The sequence below is a fragment of the Scyliorhinus canicula genome, chromosome 4 (assembly GCF_902713615.1).
Source record: "Scyliorhinus canicula chromosome 4, sScyCan1.1, whole genome shotgun sequence".
NCBI classification, from domain to species: domain Eukaryota; kingdom Metazoa; phylum Chordata; class Chondrichthyes; order Carcharhiniformes; family Scyliorhinidae; genus Scyliorhinus; species Scyliorhinus canicula.
In genome coordinates, this window is record NC_052149.1 from 117,329,262 (window position 1) to 117,352,178 (window position 22,917).

The 22,917-nt window shown below is 49.0% G+C and overlaps 1 protein-coding gene across 1 annotated transcript in view; it reads right to left on the bottom strand.

The window, feature by feature from the left end:
* Positions 1-17,149: 17,149 nt before the first annotated feature.
* LOC119964234 (torsin-1A-interacting protein 2-like) overlaps positions 17,150-22,917 on the bottom strand; it is a 39,954-nt gene continuing 34,186 nt past the window's right edge. Inside the window, exon 8 of the mRNA XM_038793517.1 lies at positions 17,150-18,265. Within this exon, the coding sequence (XP_038649445.1) occupies positions 17,472-18,265 (794 nt within the window). The 3' untranslated portion in view covers positions 17,150-17,471. The remainder of the gene's footprint in view (positions 18,266-22,917) is intronic.

Sequence of the window (22,917 nt, forward strand, 5' to 3'; positions counted from 1 at the left end):
AGACCAGCAGAAGTGACTGCTGGAGAAAGTGGAGGATCTGGAGAACTGGACCCGTAGACAGAACATCCAGATCGTGGGTCTGCCGGAGCGGAGTGAAGTAATGGATGCTAGTGCATATGTGGGGAAGATGCTGGAGAAACTGCTTGGGGAAGGTGCGTTTGACCAGCCGTTAGAGGTGGATCGAGCCCACAGGGCGCTGATGCGCCAGCCCAGTGGGGGCGAGCCGCCGAGGAGGATGTGGTAGGGTTGCATCAGCTCCTTAATAAGGAACGTATCATGAGGTGGGCCAGGCAGACGAGGCGTTGCACCTGGGAATGTGTACCAGGACCTGGGTGCAGAGCTGGCTAAGAGGCAGGCGAGCTTCAACAGGGTCCTATATAAGAAGGGCGTAAAGTTCGGACTACTGTACCCGGCCCGCCTATTGGTGACCTATAGTGGTCGGGGGGGGGGGGGGGGGGGGGGGGGGGGGGTAATAGAGGGGTTCGGGGCGATGCAATCGGGCAAAGCACCGGGACCGGACGGATACCCGGTGGAGTTTTATAAGACGTTTTCCGGATTGCTGGGGCCGCTTTTGGTAAAGGCTTTCAATGAGTCAAAGGAGCTGGGAGCGCTCCCCCTGACGTTATCGCAAGCTTCAATTTCTCTTATCTTGAAACATGATAAAGAGCCGGAAAGCTGTGGGTCATATAGACCAATCTCCTTAATAATGTGGATGCTAAATTGCTGGCAAAGATCCTCCACTCGGATCGAGGACTGCGTCCCAGGGGTAATAGGGAAACACCAGACGGGGTTTGTTAAGGGCCGACACCTGACGACCAACGTTAGGCGGCTCCTAAATGTAACAATGATGCCTGCGGAGGGGTGTGAGGTCAAGGTGGTGATGGCCATGGATGCAGAAAAGGTCTTTGACCGGGTGCAGTGGAAATATTTGTGGGAGGTCCTGGGACGGTTTGGGTTCGGCAGGGATTTGTGGATTAGGTCTGGTTGCTTTATCAGGCACCGATGGCAAATGCAAGGATGAATCGGGTGCAGTCGGAATATTTTAGCCTGTGTCGGGGGACCAGACAGGTGTGTCCACTCTCCCCACTACTGTTTGCCCTGGCCATAGAACCGTTGTCAATGGCGCTGCGAGCGTCGAACATTTGGTGGGGTATAGTACGAGGGTGGGTGGAACACAGGGTCTTGCTCTATGAGGACAATTTGCTCCTTTATATAACAGATCCGTTGGGGGTGATTGGAGGGATTATGGGGATATTGGAGGAATTTGGCTGGTTCTCAGGTTATAAATTGAATATGGGCAGAAGTGATGTTTTTGCGATCCAGGCAAGGGGGCAGAAGAGGTTGGGGGTAATGCCATTCAAGGTGGTGGGAGGGAGCTTTAGGAACATGAGGATTCAAGTGGTATGGGACTGGGGTCAGTTTCACAAATTGAATTTGGGTAGATTAATAGAACAGATGAAAAGGGACTTCTGAAGAAGTGCTCCCGCTGTCATTGGCGGGGAGGGTACAGACTGTGAAAATGGCAGTCCTCCCAAGATTGCTGTTTGTTTTAAAGTGTCTCTCAATTTTCACCCCGAGGCGCTTTTTAGGAAGATCAATGTGGCGATGTCGGGTTTTATTTGGGCCGGGAAAGCCCCACAGGTGAAGAAGGTCCTATTTGAGTGGGGGCGCAGGGAGTGGCTCTTCCGAACTTTATCAACTATTACTGGGCGGCTAACGTATTGATGGTCAGGTCAAGGGTCGTGAGGGAGGAGTTGGTGTGGGAGCGGGTAGAGGCGGGATTTTGCACGGGCACGAGCCTGAGGGCTTTGTTAACGGCATCTCTGCCGTTCTCGCCGGCTCTGTACTCCACAAGCACGGTGGTGGTGGCAGCCATGAGGGTGTGGGGACAGTGGAGTCAGCACATAGGACTGGAGGGGGCATCGCTGTGGGCACCGATTTGTGACAATCACCGGTTTGCTCTGGGAGGGTTGGATCGGGGCTTTAGGCAGCGGGCAGGGATCGAGAGATTCGGAGATCTTTTTATTGATGAGGGTTTTCCGAGTCTGGAAGAGCTTGAGGAGGAGGTTGTGTTGCCAGGTGGGAACAGTTTCCGGTACTTGCAAGTGCAGGACTTTGTTCGCAGGCAGGTCCCGAGCAACCCGCGCCACCCACTAAGGGGGCTACAGGATAAGGTGATGTCAAAACAGGAGTTGGGATGGGGAAGGTCTCGGAAATATATAAGGAGCTGATGAAGTGTCCGCACCAGCAAGGGGCCCACTAGGTCCACAAACTTTTTATAAAATTCCACTGGGAACCCATCCGGCCCCGGTGCCTTCCCTGACTGCATCTGCCCGATCCCCTTCACTAGCTCCTCCAGCTCAATCGGCGCACCCAGCCCCTCCACCTTCTCCTCCTGCACCTTCGGGAAAGAAAGCCCGTCGAGGAACCTCTTCATTCCCCTCCTTTCCCCCGTTGGCTCCGACCGGTACAGTTCCCCGTAAAAGTCCTTGAAGACCTCATTCACCTCTACCCCCTTCCGCACCACATTCCCACTCTTGTCTCTCACTCCAGCAATCTCCTTAGCCGCATCCCGCTTACGGAGCTGATGAGCCAACATCCTACTCGCCTTTTCACCATGTTCGTACACTGCCCCTTGTGCCTTCCTCCACTGTGCCTCCGCCTTTCTAGTGGTCAGCAAATCAAATTTAGCCTGCAGGCTGCGCCTCTCCCCCAACAGTCCCTCCTCTGGTGCCTCTGCATACCTCCTGTCTTTCCCACCAGTCTATCCCTCTTACTCCTCTCGCTCCTCTCCCTGTATGCCCGGATGGATATCAGCTCCCCACGAATCACTGCCTTCAGGGCTTCCCAGACCATCCCCACCTGAACCTCCCCCGTATCATTCACCTCGAGGTACCCCTCAATACTTGCCCGGACACTCCTACACACCTCCTCCTCCGCCAACAACCCCACATCCAACCGCCACAACGGACGTTGGTCCCGCACCTCCCCCATCTCCAACTCTATCCAATGCGGAGCGTGGTCGGAGATTGCAATGGCCGAATACTCGGCCTCCTCCACTCTCGGAATCAGTCCCCTACTCACCACGAAGAAGTCTATCCGGGAGTAGACCCTATGTACGTGGGAGAAGAAAGAGTACTCCCGTGCCCTCGGCCTCACAAACCTCCATGGAACCACCCCACCCATCTGATCCATAAACCCTCTCAGTACCTTGGCCGCCGCCAGCCTCCTACCCGTCCTAGAGCTGGACCGATCCAGTGAAGGATCCAACACCGTATTAAAGTCCCCCCCCCATGATCAGACCTCCCGCCTCCAGATCCGGGACCCGTCCCAACATACGCCTCATAAAGCCCGCATCGTCCCAATTTGGGGCATACACACTAGCCAGTACCACCTTCTCTCCTTGTAGCCTGCCTCTAACCATAACATACCTACCCCCCTTATCCGCCACCACCTCCGATGCCTCGAACAACACATTTTTCCCCACCAGAATCGCCACTCCCCGGTTCTTCAGATCCAACCCACAGTGGAAAACCTGCCCCACCCATCCCTTCCTCAGGCGGACCTGGTCCGCCACCTTCAGGTGGGTCTCCTGAAGCATTGCCACATCTGCCTTTAGCCCCTTCAGGTGAGCAAGTACCCTCGACCGCTTCACCGGCTCATTCAACCCTCTCGCATTCCAGGTGACCAACCGGATCAGAGGGCGTCCCGCCCCCCCCCTCCCCCATTGACTAGCCATAGCCCGTCGACTGCCCGCCCCAGGCCAGCACCCCCTGCCTGACCCAGTCCCCACAGCGACAACACCTCTCCTCTGTTCCCCCAGCCCCCACCAGCTCCTTCCTGACCCTACCAGCAGCAACCCGGTTCACTTCAATATCTTTGACCTCATGATTCACGGTCAAAGGTACCGCTTCTCCATTTCACATCCGTTTAACACTGCTTCGTTCCTTCATACACTGAGTGATTATTTGTTTGTTTCTTTATTGCATTTTTATTTGGTATTGCTCTTTTTAAAAACAATTATATTTTATTAAGTTAGAATAAAAATCTCAGGAAAGAAGTTGGAGATTTATTTATCTAACTAATTACAATTTTTAAGGGCCCTTCAGAGATTCACGGACCCCTTCTTGGCTCTCCGGGCCCCGGACCGATGTATCGGCTGAACCAAGACTACTGCTTGATAGCCTTTGAAGTTGCCGACCATCTCAAATCACGAATTGTAACTTTATCTTTAAATTCACACACTCTTGCTGAAAACATGGAATTTCCTTAATTATGCCCGACCCGGGCCCCCCTATTCCACATCCTTCCACTACCTCCCCTGCTTCGTTCCTTTTCATGCACTGCTTATTTGTGACCTGTTCTCTTTTTTTTCTTATTCCTTTTTATTACTAAAACAGTTGTCTGTGTTTGTTTCTTTATTGCATTTTTATTTGATATAGGGGGCCCACTTCATCAGGGGCCCAGTTGCCATTGGGCAAGCTGACACCCTGGCCAGTCCACCACTGCCCTGCACCATAGAATCCCGCCCCCTATGGGCCTTTCATTCTCATTGGTCAATTTCCAAGACAAAACTGCACCAACACCAGCAGGAGATGTGTCACAAGTTAACATTAATTTTCTGGTTGTGTCAAAGTGCACCAATGAACAAGATGAATGTAATAACTGCTTTACCTTGTTAAAAATGTATCTTGGAGGTGCCTTCCATAACCAATGCTGCTGCTTCTTGGTAACACACGTATGGGGACCAACAAATTGGGCAGAAGACAGAAAACAGAAGCACAAAGGGACTTGGGAGTCCTTGTTCACGACTCTCTTAAGGTTAACATGCAGCTTCAGTCGGCAGTTAGGAGACAAATGCAATGTTAGCATTCATGTCAAGGGGGTTAGAAGAGCAGGGATGTACTTCTGAGGTTGTATAAGGCTCTGGTCAGACCTCATTTGGAGTATTGTGAGTAGTTTTGGGCCCATATCTACGGAAGGATCTGCTGGCCTTGGAAAGGGGCCAGAGGAGGTTCACAAGAATGATCCCTGGAATGAAGAGCTTGTCGTATGAGGAAAGGTTGAGGACTCTGGGTCTGTACTTATTGGAGTTCAGAAGGATGAGGGGGTATCTTATTGAAACTTACAGAATACTGCAAGGTCTGGATAGAGTGGACGTGGAGAAGATGTTTCCACTTGTAGAAAAAAGTGGAACCAGAGGACACAATTTCAGACTAAAGGGACGATCCTTTAAAACAGAGATGAGGAGGAATTTCTTCAGCCACTGGGTGGTGAATCTGTGGAACCCTTTGCCGCAGAAGGCTGTGGAGGCCAAATCACTGAGTGTCTTTAAGACAGAGATAGATAGGCTCTTGATTAATAAGGGGATCAGGGGTGATGGGGAGAAGGCAGGAGAATGGGGATGAGAAAATTATCAGCCATGATTGAATGGTGGAGCAGACACGATGTTTCTGCTGGGCTCATCCGTCTGGTAGAGATTGTTGGTCGTGATGCTACACTTAGTTTTAGGCGTAGGTCAGGGCCAAGAGAGACCAAGCGCCAGGGCCAAGAGAGACTGAACACATGACAGTGTCTCTCTTTATTCTTCTCATGTTTTGCGCTCTTTTGGGCGGTCCTTAGCTTTGGACCCAATAATTCGGCAGGCTTCGATTACTGCTTTCGATTTTGGTCAATAAAGGGGAGGGTGCCTTGATGGCGGGGCATGTCCTGAGCGGTCATTGACCTTGGCTTTTTGGGCTCCCTGAGCAAAGGGAGTGGCGCCGATGTTTCTGTATCGGTTACCTGAGTGCAGTCCTTTTGTTCTGGGAAAATGGGCCACTAGAATGCAAAGTAGCTGGAGGTTTCAATAGCGTCTAGTTATCTGAGTTGCCAATACACATAAGCTCTGAGAGTCTTGAGTCCTGGGTTGACCATATTTCCCATGGTCCTTTGCAGGTGGCAAGACAAGACATCCGGAAAAAAAAATTCTGTTTAAGTGCAAGGAATCCCGCAGCTTGTGGTCGATGCGGTGAGTGGGTGGATAATTTCTCCGTCCAGGGTCCAGAGGTAGTTTCCGTATAGCAGTAAATGTGTAACAACCAAGTGTGTCAAACATGTAAATAGCAGTTGGGGTAGCGACCAAAGAGTTGCGGAAGGTAAAGAGTTGAGTGTACAGGCTGTGGCAAAAGGCATTCTTTAAACCACACTGAAGAGCAGATAAGGGGAAACAAAGACCAGCCAAGGACAGTAAGGAGTGTAAAGAACCATTCCAGATTACTTGAAGTGATCGAAGCATGAAGTGTATGTGGGGCGCGGCAGGGCAAGAATGGGTGGGATTCCCCGGGTAGAGCGGTGATCAGTGCCATTTCTCCACTACCCGAGGTTGGCTGACCGGATGCATTGGGGGTCCTCAGGCAGGGCGGGGATTAGCGCTGTTACTCCCCACCTGGGTGACCGAATGAGCGGAAAGAATTTGTAACATATGGGATCCAACAATTTGTTCCTTTAACGGTCATTGGGCAGTAAATGGCGTCAGAAGAGTAACCATGACTGTATCAAGAAATGTTGTAACTGGCCAACATTAATTAAAACCATGTAGCAATAAGAAATAAAGAAAGAATGAAAGCGGTCAGGTTCCATCAGGAGATAGGACACCGTAATTCACACGCGGTTCCTTTTTCTCATCATCTGGACACCTCAGGGTTCCGTGTCAAAAAGTGTCACGAAAGGGTTACCATAACAGGAGTCATCACCATCTCCTGGTTGCCAAACTCGTGTCTGTCGTTTCTGTGCCGTGGCCGCGTGGGCCGTCGTGGGATCCAAATTGTCATTCCTTACTAATCGACAAGAGTTGTCGCGGGGTACCAATGGGGGGGTTCAAGAGAGACTGAACACATGACAGTGTCTGTCTTTATCCTTCTGGGGTTTCGCACTCTTTTGGGCGGTTCTGAGCTTTGGACCCAATAATTCAGCAGGCTTCGATTACTGTCTTCGATTTTGGCCAATAAAGGGGCAGGTGCCTTGATGGCGGGGCGTGTCCTGACCCTTGGCTTTTTGGGCTCCCTGAGCAAAAGGAGTGGAGCCGATGAGTCTGTTTCTGTATCTGTTATCCGTGTACAGGTCTTTTGTTCTGGGGAAATGAGCCATTAGAATGCAAAGTAGCTGGGGATTGCGATAGCGTCTAGTTATCTGAGTTGCCAATATACATAAGCTCTGAGCTTCTGAATCCTGGGTTGACCATATTTCCCATGGTCCTTTGCAGGTGGCCATATTTTCCAGGAACCTTTGTAAGTGGCCATCCCAGATGGCTACAGCACGTACAATAAATGCCGTTGGCATATCATTCGCATGCCGGAACCGGTATTCTCCTGGGCCTCCACGATTCTCCGTCTCCACTGGGGAAATTCCCAACTGCAAAATTCACTTGTGTCTTTAAAATTCGGGCAACAGGCGCCGTGGCTGATGAGGGACAGTGGGGAGATAGGACATGCAGAGGCATGATGGTGGGCTGCGAGTCCTGACACTGGCAGAGCTGACTGGAGGGTGGGGGGATGCCCTGCCAGTGAAGGGGGACAACTGTGGGGCTGGAGTAACCCTCCACGAGACTGGAGCGATGTCCAAGCATTGTATCACCATCGCCAAGGTCCACAAGGCATCCATCTTGCTGCACACCCCACTGACCACCCACCTTGGCCTTAGTTCTGCAAAGCGGCACCGTATGGGTGCCCCATCCTACCACCCCCGTATCCACCCTCCGCCATAACGCCCCCCCCCCAAACCGGCCGCCACCCGCAAGCAGGGCCCACCCAAGAGCAACGGCCACAGTAGCCTCCTGCAGGAGGCGCTGGACGGCGGCCGCGGAGCGTACCGGAGGGGTACGCAGTAGGGAGGGGTGCCAGGGTCAGAGGCCCCCACGGTACCGGGCACTGACGGGGCCAGGGAGGGTCCTCAGTGCCAACCGGGTTCACTGTGTAGCCCAGCGGACCTGGTTGGACATGGGGGTATGCACCATGCTAAAATGTCGGCCCTTCACCCCTGTAAACAATGGATATTGGAATTCAACCAGCAATGGTGGCCTTCCTCCGAATTGTTGCAGCCCTCGGGGATGCACTGAGGCTGTACAAGCTGGAGCTGCTCAAAGTGGAGCAGAAAGCTGCAGAAGCGGAGCCTGCCCAAGAGGTACAGGAGGCAGCCGCTGAGGCTGGAGAGCTGGCTGCCAACAGGCCAAGGAGGAAGTGCAAAGGAGGCACCGCATGAGGCCCTGTGTATACCGGCAGCACCTGTCATTCGAGGACCTGCCAGACCAGGAATGTCGTCGAATAATCCAGTTGAGTAGGGGGCAAGTGCGACATATCTGCCAGATCATGGTGCACCTGCCACTGCGGGGGTATGGGGGAAGGACACCCGCAAGGTGACAGTCGCCCTGAACATTTACGCAACGGGCTCCTTCCAGGCGCCGAGTGGGGACCTGTCCAGAATCTCACAGAGCTCGGTGCACAGGTGCACCTGCGCCGTCATGGAGGCCCTATATGCCCACTTGGTACAATACATTCATTTCAATGTGGACCAAGCCCACCAAGATGCCTGGGTAGCAGGTTTCGCCGCCATCGCCAAGATGCCCGGGTCCAGGGATGATTGATGGGATGAATGCCGCCTACGAGAACCTGATGATGTCAGGCCGCTCTACAAAAACCAAAAGGGGTTCCACTCAATAAATGTGCAGCTGTGTGTGACCGTCAGATGCACGTCTGAGCCCAATACCTGGGCAATGTGTACGACGCCTTCATCCTGGCACACTCAACGATTCCTGGCCTCTTCAAGTCGCACCCCCGGTTTGGGGGGGGGGGTTTGGCTCCTGGGCAACGGGGGTTATCCACTGCAGCTGTGGCTGACGACGTATATCCACAGGCCACAGACCCTCTACAACGGTAGCACTTTCCACCGTCCACCTGGACAGGAGTGGGCGGGCCTCTAAGTGCAGCGGTGTTCTGGTACCCACTCTGCGTGAGTCACCGGCACGGGCCCCATCACCTCCTCCTCCCTCGGGGTGCCTGATGGCCCCCGGGATACTACATGGGTTGGGGGTGCACGCGGAGCTAAACCCTGAGGCACCCCCACCACCTGGCGCTGCCAGTCCTGGAGGCCCACTGCCGACTCGACCAGGGTCTGCATGCTCGCGATTGTGAAGCACAGGGAGTTGGCCACCTCCATCTGTGACTGCACCACATCACTCTGCAATTGTGCCATCACCTTCTGGGCCTGTGCCACAACAGCCAGTGACTGCACCATCTCCCTCTGGGACTGGGCCACCTCCCTTTGCGTCTGCGCCACATCGGCCAGCACCTGGGCAATGCCCCCGACGTTCGCAGTCATGGCCTGCTTGTGACTGGGCCACACTCAGGAGTGCCACTGCAATTTCCAGATGGCTCTGGCACATGGCTGCCTGTGAGGCAGCACCACCTCCTGCTCCTACACGTGGTTAGACTCCTCCACCTGCAGGTGCTGGATGCTCGCTGACAACCCCTCATGCAGCCCCTGGCTCTGCGGCTGCATCTCCATGATCGATGGGACTTTCTGTTCCAGAAGCTCGAAACCCATCTGGGTGGCAGCTAGTCGCTCGGGTTAGCCAGCCCTCCGACCATCCACCCCCTCGGCAGTTCTACCTCCACCAGCGGTATCAGAGTATGTGTTTGGTGCACACCAGATAGTGTCCCAGGAGCCTCTTTACTAAAGTGCCCATCTGAGGTGATTGACTCTGGGATGGTGGAGGGTGTTGGAGACAACTGTGAAGAGAAATCAGTGTCATCATCGGACTCGAGCTCTGGGTGTCTTGGGTCTCGAGTCTATGGCTCGTGTTGGTGCGCTCATCGCTGGTTGGCAGCTGGGGCTGTAGATAGGGGTGGGAGACGCCAGAAAGGCCTGCCCCATCACCAGCAGGTCCTGCAAGACAAGATGGATGATTAGACTGAGAGCCAGGGGAAGGACGGACACGAATGGGGGGAGTGGGGGTGTCAGAACCCCTTGGTGAGGATAGTGACTTGGATTGTGCGGGGGTAGAATGGTCCAGTGACGCGATCATGGGTGTATGCGCACCTGAAAGGTTTAAAGGCGGGGGTAGTTTTACTGCAGGAAAGGCAACTGCGGGTGAAGGATCAGGCGAGGTTGAGAAATTAGTAAAAGGGTGGCGTTTGTGGTGGCCAGCGAGGCGAGTGGGGTTTTAGAGGGAACGGTAGTTTTGTTAGTAAATGTCTATGTGCCAAATTGGGATTCTGCGGAGTTTGTCAAGAAGATGGTGGCAGCCATCCTGGACCAAGACTCGTATCAACTAACAATGGACGGTGATTTCAACTGTGTATTAGATCCTCAGATGGATGGATTGGCTGAGCCCAAAGTCACTGGTCAGGTTGGGAATGGTGAAGGAGTTAGGGATGTTCATGGACCAGATTGAGTCGGGTGGCGGACCCCTGGGTTTACTCATCCAGGAAAGAGGGAGTTTCCCTACTTCTCCCATGTACACCGTGTATATTCCTGCATAGATTTTTTTGTGGTGGGGAAATAGGTGCTCAAGTGGATAGTGGGGACGGATTATGCTGCGATTATGGTATCAGACCTAGCGCCGGGCCACATGGTTTAAGGCTTGGTATGGGCAAGGCACAGAGGCTATGGTGGAGGATGGATTCGGCACCGCTGGCGGATGAAAACTTCCATGTGAAGGAGACATCAGAGATAAAGGAGTGTGCAGAATTAAACCAAAACAGGGAGCTGTTGCCCTCCACATGTTGGGAGGCGGTGAAGACAATTATGTGGGGGGAGGTGATATCTTACAAGTTCCATAGAGATAAGATGGAAAGGGCGGAGAGACAGAGGTTGGTGGGGGGGCAACTTTGGAAGTGGACCGGCAGTATTCGGGAGGCCCGAGCAGGGAGCTTTTGTCAGAGCAGAAGAGGGTGCACGGGGATTTTGATTCGTTGACGATAGGGAAGGTGGTGGGCCAGTTTCAGCGATTGAGGGGGTTCCGGATGTGTATGGGATAATATAGCCGCCTGTTAGCACATCAGTTGAGGCGACAAGTGGCCAGACAAGAGATAGTGCAAGTGAGGAATGGCGGGGCGGGGGGGGAGGAGATCCGAGCCCAAAAGGGAGGAGGCAGAGATGGGGAGTTTTGGATGGGTTGGTCTTCTCGGAGGTAGAGTGGGGGGAAGCAACAGGGACTGGAGGCACTACTGAAGCTACAGGAGGTAATGGAATCTCTGCAATTGGTGAGGGATGAATTCCCAGTTGATTTTTACAAACAGTTTTCGGCATCTTTTGGGGATTTTTTTTTCATTTAGTTTAGAGTACTCAATTCCTTTTTCCCAATTAAGGTACAATTTAGTGTGGCCAATCCACCTACCCTACACATCTTTGGATTGTGGGTGTGAGACACACGCAGACATTGGGAGAATGTGCAAACTCCACACGGACAGTGACCCGGGGCGGGATCAAACCTAGGTACTCGGCGCCGTGAGGTAGCAGTGCTAACCACTTTGCCACCATGCTGTCCCTGCTTTTGGGGATGTTTAATGATTCGTTGGTGTAGGAGAGCTGCCAGCCACGTAGGCTCAGGCGTGGATTTAATAATAATAATCTTTATTGGTGTCACAAGTAGGCTTACATTAACACTGCAATGAAGTTACTGTCAAAATCCTCCAGTCGCCACACTCCAGCGCCTGTTTGGGTACACTGAGGGAGAATTCAGAATGTCCAATTCACCTAACAGCACATCTTTCAGGACTTTGGGAGGAAACCGGAGCGTCCGGAGGAAACCCAGAGACACAGGGAGAACGTAGTGATTCTGCGGTGACCCAAGCTGGGAATCGAACCCAGGTCCCTGCCGTTATGATGTAGCAGTGCTAACCACTGTGCCGCCCCAAGAAGGATAAGGAGCTGGTGGAGTGGGGGGTCATACAGGCCAATCTCCTTTTTTAAACACAGCCGTGACAGCGCTGGCCAAGCTGTTGGCTAGGCTGCTGGAATGGTGTGTGCCGGAGGTGGTCTCGGAGGACCAGGTGGGTTTTGTGAAAGGGCGGCAGCTGTTGAGCAATATTAGACGATTGTTGAATGTGGTTATGACTCCATCAAAGGGCAAGGTGCTGGAGGTTATTGTGTCCATTGATGCAGAGAAGGTGTTTGATAGAGAGGAGGTATCTGTTCGAGGTCCTGGAGAGGTTTGGGTTCAGGCACACGTTTATCTCCTGGGTATTGCTACTGTATGTGGCTGGTATAAGGACAAATATGATGAGCTTTGAGGATTTATATAGGGGCACAAGGCAAGGGTTCCCGCTGTTCTCGCTACTGTTTGTTCTGGCTATCGAAACTTTGGCTATTACGCACCAGGCACCGAGAGAGTGGCCAGATACATCATGAGTGGAACTTGGCCAGCTTAGGTGGAAGGGATGGAAGGAGATCTGAAGAGGTGGGATGCCCTCCCGCTGTCATAGCGGGGAGGGTGCAGAGGGTCAAGATGAATCTGCTTCCGAGATTGCTGGTTTGCTCTTCAGTCCCTCCTGATACTCCTACCAAAGGTGTTCTTTTGCAACACTAATTTCAGCATTTGTATGGGCTGGCAAATGTCATGGATTTGCAGTGTTTTTTTTTTAAACAGAGGAGACAGCAAGGGGGGTTCCCAAATCTGCTTGACGAGTACTGGCCGGCAAATGTGGAGAAGGTCCAGCAATGGTGGGGAGGAGGGTGCAGAGTGCATACAGGTGGAAGAGGCTTTGTATGTGGGGTGTGCTAAGGAATCTGGCTGCAGCCCCCCTCCTGTTCTCCCAGCTTTGTATACGGTGAGCCAGTGGTGGCATCATCCTTAAAGGTTTGGAACCAGTTGAGGTGGTACTTTGGCATTGGGGTACGTCGGTACTGGCCCCAATATGCAAGAATCATAGATTCCCTCCGGCGGAGATGGATGCAACGTATAGGCATTGGCAGAGGGAAGGGGTGGAACGGGTTAGGGATCTGTGCGTGGAAGAGAGGCTCGCAAGGTTGGGAGTTACAGGAGAGATACCAGTTACCGTGGGGAGCGAGTTAAAGTATATACAGGTGCGGGACTTTGTCCAGAAGGAGTTACCCTTGTTCCCTCAACTGCAGGAGCATACCTTGCTGGATAGGTTAACACACGATGAGCTGGGAGATAGTGGACATTTATGGGTGGTTGGTGGACATGGAGAAGGTGCCAATTGAGGAGCTAAAACACAAGTGGGAGAAAGAGTTGGGAATAGAATTGGATTGGAGGGGCTTGGAGTGAAATTATGCACCAGATAAATGTGGTGTCATCCTGTGCTAGGATGAATCTGGTACAGTTTAAAGTGGTGCATAGGGCTCATCTGACAGGCTCGTATGAGCGAGTTCTTCCTCGAGGTAGAGTGTAAGAGATATGGAAGAGGGCCGGCAAATCATGTCCACGTTTTGGTCACGTCACAGATTAGTGAGCTTTTGGAGCTCAATTTTTGAAGCACTGTCAGAGATAGTGGGGGGTAAAGGTGTTGCCGTCCCATTATGGCGATTTTCAGAGTGTCAGAACTACTGGAGTGAAGGGTGGTTGATGTTGTGGTCTGCATCATTGATTAGCCAGTGGTGACATCTGCTGGGGTGGAGGTCAATGGAGCCACCAAGGGTGTCAGTGTGGTTGGGTATGTGTCGGAGTTCCTGAAGGTGGAAAAAAATTAAGTTCGCTCTCAGGGGGTCAGAGGAGGGGTACTTCATAAGGTGGAGGATGTTCTCGTCCCTTTGAGGACTTGTTTAGCGCTAGCAGGAGGAGGGGGTGGACATTAACGGGGAAAAAAATCAAATTACGTGGATTAGGCTATGCTTTTGAAAGGTTGTGTTCTGGTATACTTTGGTTTGGAATAAAAGTATATTTTAAAAATTAATTCTCAGAACGGGTGTCACTGGCAAGTCTGCCATTTATTACCTATCTTTAGTCGCCCTTGAGGTGGCAGCAGTGTGCTTTTTTGCAGTTTCTGTGAAGGTGATGTTCCCAGGAAGGAATTTTCAGGAATTTGATCAAAGGTTAATGAAGGAACGAACATAGATAGCCCATGTCTGAATGATGTTGTACTGTCCCCAGTGTGCCTAAAACCAATATTATTAAACAAAGACTTCAGGAAACAATAATTTACATAGAAATATTTTAAAAATATACAATTTTTATTTACTTCCATCTGTAAAAGAAACTCTTACTACACAAAATGTCACACAGTAACCTGATTGAGAGAGAACAGGACAGTCAACAGATTTTTAAAAGAAGAGGCAACTGGCACAATCACAGCACTCATTATTAACATGTACGTTAGTGTAAACAGTGTTAGAAATGCAGGGTTCTGAAATCACCACTGAGGAAGAACTTGCAATTGTAGAACGCTTTTCATAACCTCTGGATCCACCAAAGTGCTATATAGCTACTGAAGTACATTTGAAATGTTGCCATTATTATAATATAGGAAGTATAGCAGCCTTTCTGAAAGTGATTATCTGGGTCCAACCCAAGTTCACTTCTCTTTTTCAGGCACTGACTGGTCTGCTGTGTGTATTTGTAATCACCCTGGAGCGCAGGCTGGTTTATAGCCTCCAAGGTTTAACTTGCAGGAAACCTTTATCATTTTTTAAAATTTGAGCTAAATAATAAAGACAATTTTTCGAGGTACAGCAGACACAACAGGCATTTTATTGTGCACATCACTCTCAGTCGGCGATAGTCGAACAACTGAACTTTCAAAGCCATGTGAAGGAATTTTCTCAAATGCCATTCCATTAATCAGGAAGAAAAGTTCCGTTGTAGGGTTTGTTCGAACACAGAAGTGGCGTCACAACAAGCAACAGGATATGTAGTCAAGCCTATAATCAAGTAAAACATCCATACAACCATAGATCCCAAAGTGCATCCAAACGAATGGTTCATTCATAGTGGTCTAAGATTAATATTGGGCATTTATAAACCAAATAAAATAAATTCAATCACCATACGAAGTTCCTCACTAAACCATCTCCAACGCAGCTTTTCCCAAATAACAATATGCAATTTTAATAAATGCACCATCACAAATATAATTCTGTGATATATTTAAGGGAAAGAGAATGTCCTATGGTCGAGTCACGTTCTGTTTTGTAAAGGGTCTGGCTATTAGCAGTCTATTTTCAATTCAGAGTGAGACACTGCCTTTAAAGTTACTTTCTTTGTATTTTCTCACCCTCGGCGAAGCAAGAATTTTCCAGGGGGGTGGGGTAGGGAAATCAGCAAAAAAACATGCTTAATCAATGTAATAATGTTGCAGTTGTAACAACACCACAATGCCCCTCGCATCCTACTCTATCACATGTGAGAGATTAAAGTCCAAGTGCCGTCATTGCTCATCCATAATCGCACTTCCTAAAAACAGAGTTAGTTTTAATCAAGTAGTGGAACTCGGACAGCAGCTGTTCATGCGAATGGAAGTTACCAGAGAGGAACTGCAACAGGCACTTCTGCTAAATTAAGCACTGCCTGTATATTTCAATTTGACTTCCTATATTCAGATCTGTTCAGCTTGCCATGAGCTGTCAATACATTGTGCAGATTTTATCTTTAACATTATTTTAGAGTTAGTAGTATTTCTATTCCCCCCCCCCCCCCCCCCCCCCAATAACTGATCAATCATGAAGTTTAGCTGGAAGAGAAAAACAACAAACAGCTCATTGCTGCCCCCACCATGGCAAAAAAAAAACAAGACTAAACTAACAGATGTAATCACAGTGAGGCAGGATCCACTCATGGATCTGGCTGTGGAGTTTTCACCTTTCTCCAGGGAACGGGAAAGATAGTAACTAATCATTCACAGGTTTTCCCCTCGATTATGCCAATTAATGTAGTTCATAAATGAAAACTATCCCCCATATTCTTCCACCCAACCCAACCAAAACAAGAGTGCCTCAAAGCCACATGACAGCAAAAAAAAACACACATGAAAACAGAGGTTTGGGCCAAAGTCCATGGGGTTGATCTTCAGATTTCCACCCAGAAGTTTACAGAAGTTCCTTGAGTTGCACTTCCGTCAATTTCAGTTGAAAAAACAAATTGTGTTCTCTCAATAACAGTGTTTGATTCATGGTGTCATTTTATTTTGGGCAACATTAAATATCTTCCACCAGGTACTTTTATAATTGAAATGAAAGTAGCTCAAGTACAACTGGCATCCAAGTTATTCTGACACAATGTCATACTTCATATTCCAGCCACTAATCCACAAGTTACTTCTTTCACCAAGGAGGTTGATTCCTGCACTCCACCAGCAGGCGACGATGGCCAGTTGGATTAAAACTTCAGTATTCCAAGGCTGTAGCACACAAAACTGTTCCCTCTCACGAGTATAAATGTGGACAAGGGTGTTACATAGCTCCCATTGTAATATCAGAAATACATGCTCTGGCCTGAATAAGAGAGGACAGCATCTGGCCGGCTGTACACTTGAATATAGTTCCTTTTAAAAGACTGATTGGAGAGAGAGATAAATCTGGTCAGGAAACAGCCTGTAGATTCTTGGCTGTATCGGACTACTGTTTAATCTGCCTGCCTTTTGAGAAACGGCTGTTCTGTTCACTGGCAAAATCTAAACTCAGTGTTTTGACAATAGCTGCTGGTCTGTTCACATCTTTCTTTAACTGAACTCCAAAACGGTGGAGTCTCCCAACTTCCTAACCTCCTTTTCTGCTCTAAACACCATTCTCAAGCAAACGGTGGATGACCCACTCAAAATCCTCCAGTTGCCAGAAGACCATCTTCTCAGTGGCAGAGAGTGGTTTCCACATTCCTTCACTTTGCCATTGACAGGTTGGTGCTAAATGCTTGGTTTGTGTATCATTATCTTGGTAGCATAGGCAAATTCAGAAGCTGTGTGTGTGTGTCTGTCTGGAGGGGGGCGGGGGGGGGGGGGAGGAGAAGAGAGAAGAGAGAGAGAGAGTTGCATGTGGAATCAGAACATGGTACCACAATGCTGCACAACGGGGACACCCACCACGGCATCATGTCCATCATAGGCTAGTGTTTACATGCAAACGTTCCACTCAGAAACCACCCACAATTCCTTTCATGGCACTTTTGGCAAAACAGCACATTCAGAAACAAAGGGGGATGATAGATGGGCAACATGGCATCTTCCAAGGTAATAAAGCATCAATATTTTAATAAAAAGTCACTTGACAACAGTTTTTAAAACGTTTTGCTAGTAACTTAGGTTTGCAAGCTGCTACAAAACAGTTTCATCAACAAACAGGAGGGGTTTCTTCCTCTTCGTGGGCAGAGCATACCTTAAATCAGTGCAGCATTTACCTGGAACGTATCATTCACGGAGCCTGGATTCTCTCAACTGTGGACAGTTAAATATATGATGTTGGGGATGATGTGGGAGCGGAAATGGAGAGAAGAGGGCAATTACTGCAAATTATTGTACTTCACCTTTGACAGACCCTTCCCCAGATCACCATCCACCCTCTTTAGGATTACAGCCCCTCTCCTCAATCTCACGCACAGGCACAACTGGAAGCACAACATGTGCAATGCGACTCCATAGGCCACTCAGCTTGTCTGTGTCCATGCCCTCTCTGCCCTCAGAGGCAGAGAACTTTCTCTTTAGAAAGTCACGGACTTTCACTTCCACAGCCCCCAAGCTGACACTCGGTGCCAGCCTCTCCTCATCCAGCAGGACAGTGATCAGCAGGGCGACTCCCTTGTAGGCCGCGTTCTCGTGATCACAGTACTTGTAGAATATCAGGGTGGAGGGTGGGGGCAGGTCCTGGAAATGGTGAACCACCGCTGCCCTGCTGCCTTCGTCGAACCCAGATGAGAGCAGTGTGTCCACCTCCAGCTTCACCACATCACTGTCCTGTCTGCCTTTTTGTGAGGCATCAATTTCCACCATGGTGGTGGCGTTGAGGGCCGAGGAGTATGCTTCAGCGATCCGGCGAGCAAGACACCTCATGGTCTGCTCTCCGTCCCAAGCAGCTGTAAACATCAAGATGGCTGGTTTCACATGCCGGGTTACATTGATGTGGTTGCGCAGGACAATCCTGCTTCTCCTCCACAGTGCCGACTGCTGACCACCAAAGAGAGCCTCAACCTGCTCAAATTGGTCTGAAAATAGCGCCAGGGCCGTCGCTTCTCCCAATGCCACAGCCGGTGGTTTGGTCCTCACAAAGAGAAACACTGCAAAGCAAACCGCTCCCACAATCATCACAATCAGGGTTGTATGCTTGCTTGTGGCTTCAGTGGTCCCTGTGGAGGAATGAAAAACGACAGAGAACATGACCAGTTGTTGAAATTCCAGCTTTACACTGGGTTAAGTGTCTAGATTGAGACTTTACAACTACAGACCTATGGGACATCAGGGCACGAGCATCACACCTGGACCAGACAGTGAGGATGTGCGGAGACCATACCGTAACTCAGTGACAGATGTTTGAGCACTGAGACCACACTTGTCCTGGCTGAAACTCAAATACTAACTAAACTCATTCAAAACCCTTCCACCATTTATTTTGTACCAGGAGAAATTCAAACCAGTAATACCAGACTTTAAACTTAGTTCATAACAGTACTGTGCATCCTTGGAAGTGGTAAACACAGTATATGAAACAAATTCACTGCAGGAAGATTCCTCTCCCTACACCACACCATAGAAAATTCACAGCACAGAAGGAAGCCATTAGCATCTGTGCCTTCCAAATAAGAGCTGTCCAGTCTAATCCCATGTTCCAGCAGTTATAGTCCATACCTTTACATGCTACGGCACCTTTCAGCAGTTAGTCCAGAGGCACGGTGTGTTATGGCACTTCAAATACATGTCCAAGTATTTTCAAATCCAATGTAGATTTCTGCCTCTACCATCCTTTAACTCCGTATCCCTGTCAGCCTCAGTGAAAAGATTTCTCAATTCCACATTAATCCTTTAAATCTATGCTCCTCCGATTACTGAACTCTCTGCTACAGGAAAATAGTTCCTTCTTAACAACTCAATCTAGGCCCCTCAAATTGCATCCACGTTGTTCCAAAGAAACCCCATCTTATCCAATCTCAGCACAAATTTTCCATTCCTGGCAATAATGTCCTCTGTACCCATTAAAGTGTGATCACATCCTTCCTATGTGACCAGAAAGTATCTCTAATCTCATCTAATTGTCTTGCTTTCTTCAGTGACCTGTTGACATGCACTCTGTTCCTTTACACTTCTCAGTACCCGGCTATTTATTAGGTATTCCCTTGTCTAGTTGTCCTCACCAAATAAATTACCTCATAGTTCTATAGATTAAATTCCATTTCAACATCAGCCCATATGGAGTATTAATGCACAGCTACACAATAATAGCTGGGCCAATTACTGCCACTGCCAATATGGTCTCTGTAGACTTGACAGTAATGTAATTCTAACTGCACAAGAGGTTACAAGTGAATAGATGCAAGTAATATTAACACAAATTAAGCGAACTTCAAGCAATTTTGACTGGTGCAGAAAGCTCTCAAAAGAAAATTATTGTACGGTTATATTTATCTGGAGTAATACCAAAAAAGAATGACATCCAATCAATAATTATACAACTCACCAGTCCGCTTCAATACTTAATGTGTAGAAATGATCAATAACCTCAGATAATTGCTGAGAAGTGTTAAATAGAAGTGGGACCAAGCAAGGAGAAAGACACTCTGCCCTGTCACTCCCTCAGTGTTGTACGTTTCTATGGCATATTATGCTCATTCTGAGATGTCTACCCTTGCACCTCAGCTCCCCTTCTCTAGCTCAAGAGGGCAGAAAGATTTGCACCAACCTTTATGTTCATAATTTTTCACTTCCTTCACAGAACCTCCATTTCTACCCAGCAATTTACACAGAATCTCCCTTTCTACCCAGCAAGCTAAATTCCTGCGTATAGTTGTACAGTAAAATATTTAATGGCCAACCAAGAAAAGCTAGATTCACACTTGATCATGTTGGGCAGGATTTATCGAGCAACCCACCGCATGTTTTTCGGTGGCAGTGGCGACCCACCAGCAGGATTTTCTTGTCCTGCTGGTGTCAAGGAGATTTCCTGTTGACTGCACCCCTCGTCACCAGGAAACCCGTGCGCCGTTGGTGGGACTGGAATATTCCATCGATGTGAATAGCTGGTAAATTCCGCCCCTTGGCTCTAACATAACTAGAGTACAGCTAGTTTAAACATCCTTCATTAAATATCAACTATTAACAAGGGTCAACACAGTGCTGTCCACATTACATTCTTAGCAGTGAAACCCAAGAGCTCAAAGGAGCCAGCAGCTTTATCTCACCATCATTTACAACTTTTGTATTGCTGGAAAAATAGACGTGCTTTTGAATCTTTTTGGCTGGCACTCAATCAGGACAGACGTAAGAATACCAAATTTCAAAGTGAGCAACAATTAATACTGCATGAGAGTGCTGATTAGTTGACAAATTGTGGCATTAGCATGGGGAATGCACAAGAGAACTATTAGCCCCATGTTTTTTGTTGAACATAAAGTAATGTGCAAACATTAACACCTGGGTTCCTTTTGCCTGCAGAGATCCGGTCCCTGTTTATGAATATACGTAGCTCCTATCAGGTGTAACTAGCCACATCGCAAGCCCAACTCCAAATCTTAACTTGGTTGTTAGTATAATCTTAGCACATGGGATTGCTCAGCAAGTGTAGGCCAATTGCAGAATCACATCCAACATTAGACATTATGTTCTGAGTTTTGCAGGCACAAGCTGATTGAGTATGGCGAGTACTCGGCCTATTGCAACAGCCGAAAGCACATGCTATTTGATATAATTCACCCACTGCCGGGACATATGGCCTTATTTCTATATAACCTATCACCGTCTTTTTTTTTCAAAAGTGTATTTTTATTAAAAATGTTTTCAATAGAAAACAACATAATATAATATACAACAGACAGTTACGATACAGAAAGGATACAATCAACACATAGAATCCCCTCCTCCCTTATAAACTAAAACAAAAAAACCCTGAATAACTGATGGTGACTAATACCTTGGAAAAAAAAAAAGAATAATAATTATAATCTTTATTGGTGTCACAAGTAGGCTTACATTAACACTGCAATGAAGTTACTGTGAAAATGCCCCAGTTGCCACACTCTGGCACCTGTTCGGGTACGCAGAGGGAGAATTCAGAATGCCTAATTCACCTAACAAGCAGGTCTTTCAGGACTTACTGACGTAAACTGGAGCACCCGGAGGAAACCCACGCAGACGCGGGGAGAACGTGCAGACTCCGCACAGTGACCCAAGCGGGAATCGAACCAGAAACCCTGGCGCTGTGAAGCAACAGTACTAACCTCTGCGCTACCGTGCCACCCTAAATGCCCATTTTAGGTAGAACCCTTCCACTGAACCCCGCTATAGGTGTACTTCACCTTCTCCAATTGTAAAAAGGTCACCCAACCAGACCGAGGCACTGGGTGGAATAGGAGACCTGCACACAAGCAGAACTTGTCTCCGGGCTATTAACGAGGCAAAGGCGAGGACATACGCCGTTGCTCCTGCCTGCAGCATCGGCAAGTTAGAGACCCAGAAAATGGTCACCAGCGGAAATGGCTCCAGCTTGACATTCAGAATTGCTGGCATGGTGATAAAGGAGACCCAAAAGCTTAACAATTTGGGACCAGAACATGTGCGTATGATTAACCAGCCCCCAGGAACATTGCTCACACTGGTCATCTGACCCCCCCCCCCAAAAAAAAACACATCCTCGCCTTGGTCATATGAGCCACGCGCATCATCTTACATACATACATACAATTTACAGTGCAGAAGGAGGCCATTCAGCCCATCGAGTCTGCACCGGCTCTTGGAAAGAGCACCCTACCCAAGGTCAACAACTCCACCCTATCCCCATAACCCAGTAACCCCACCCAACACTAAGGGCAATTTTGGACACTAAGGGCAATTTATCATGGCCAATCCACCTAACCTGCACATCTTTGGACTGTGGGAGGAAACCAGAGCACCTGGAGGAAACCCACACACACACAGGGAGGATGTGCAGACTCCACACAGACAGTGACCCAAGCCGGAATCGACCCTGGAGCTGTGAAGCAATTGTGCTATCCACAATGCTACCGTGCTGCCCCCTTGAACTGGATCAAACCAAGCTGAGCACAGGAGGTCATGAAGTTGGTCTTACAGTCGCTCCACACCACCACATCCAGAATAGGACCCAGTTCACCCTCACATTTTATCTCCCACTTTTCTACCGTAGCCGACTCCGCTGACATGACCTGACCTTAAATATTCGAGATACTCTTCCCACCAGAACCAGCCAAAGATAAAATCCTCTACAACAGGGAATTCGGTGGTGCCAGGGGAAAAGAGAGAATAGACTTCCCAAACAAAATCACGGATCTGGAAGAATCTGAACAAATTGGTTGCAGGGAGTTGGAATTTTTCCAACAGCTCCTCAAAACTGGTAAAACTTTCCCACCACAAACTAGTCCCCAAACCTCTCCAGACCCTTCCACTCCCATGTCCTGAATGTAGAGTCCAAGCTCACTGGTACAAAGAGATGATTACTACAGATAGGGGCTAACAACGACATGGAACTCAATTCAAAGTGCTGTCTGAACTGCCTCCAGACCCTCAGGGTGGACACCATAATCGCACTTGAAGAAAATCTCGCAGGAAGAACGGAAGCGAGGCAGTCACTAAAGCACCCAAACTAGAGCCCTTACAAGAATTTTCCTCCATCTGTCCCCAAATGGAACTCGTATAACTAAGCCACCCCAGCACATTCTCAATGTTAGCAGCCCAATAACAAAATAACAAATTGGGCAAAGCCAACCAACCCAACTGTCTACCCCTCTGGAGAAATGCCCTATGGATTCTTGGGGTCTTGTCCGCCCAAATAAAC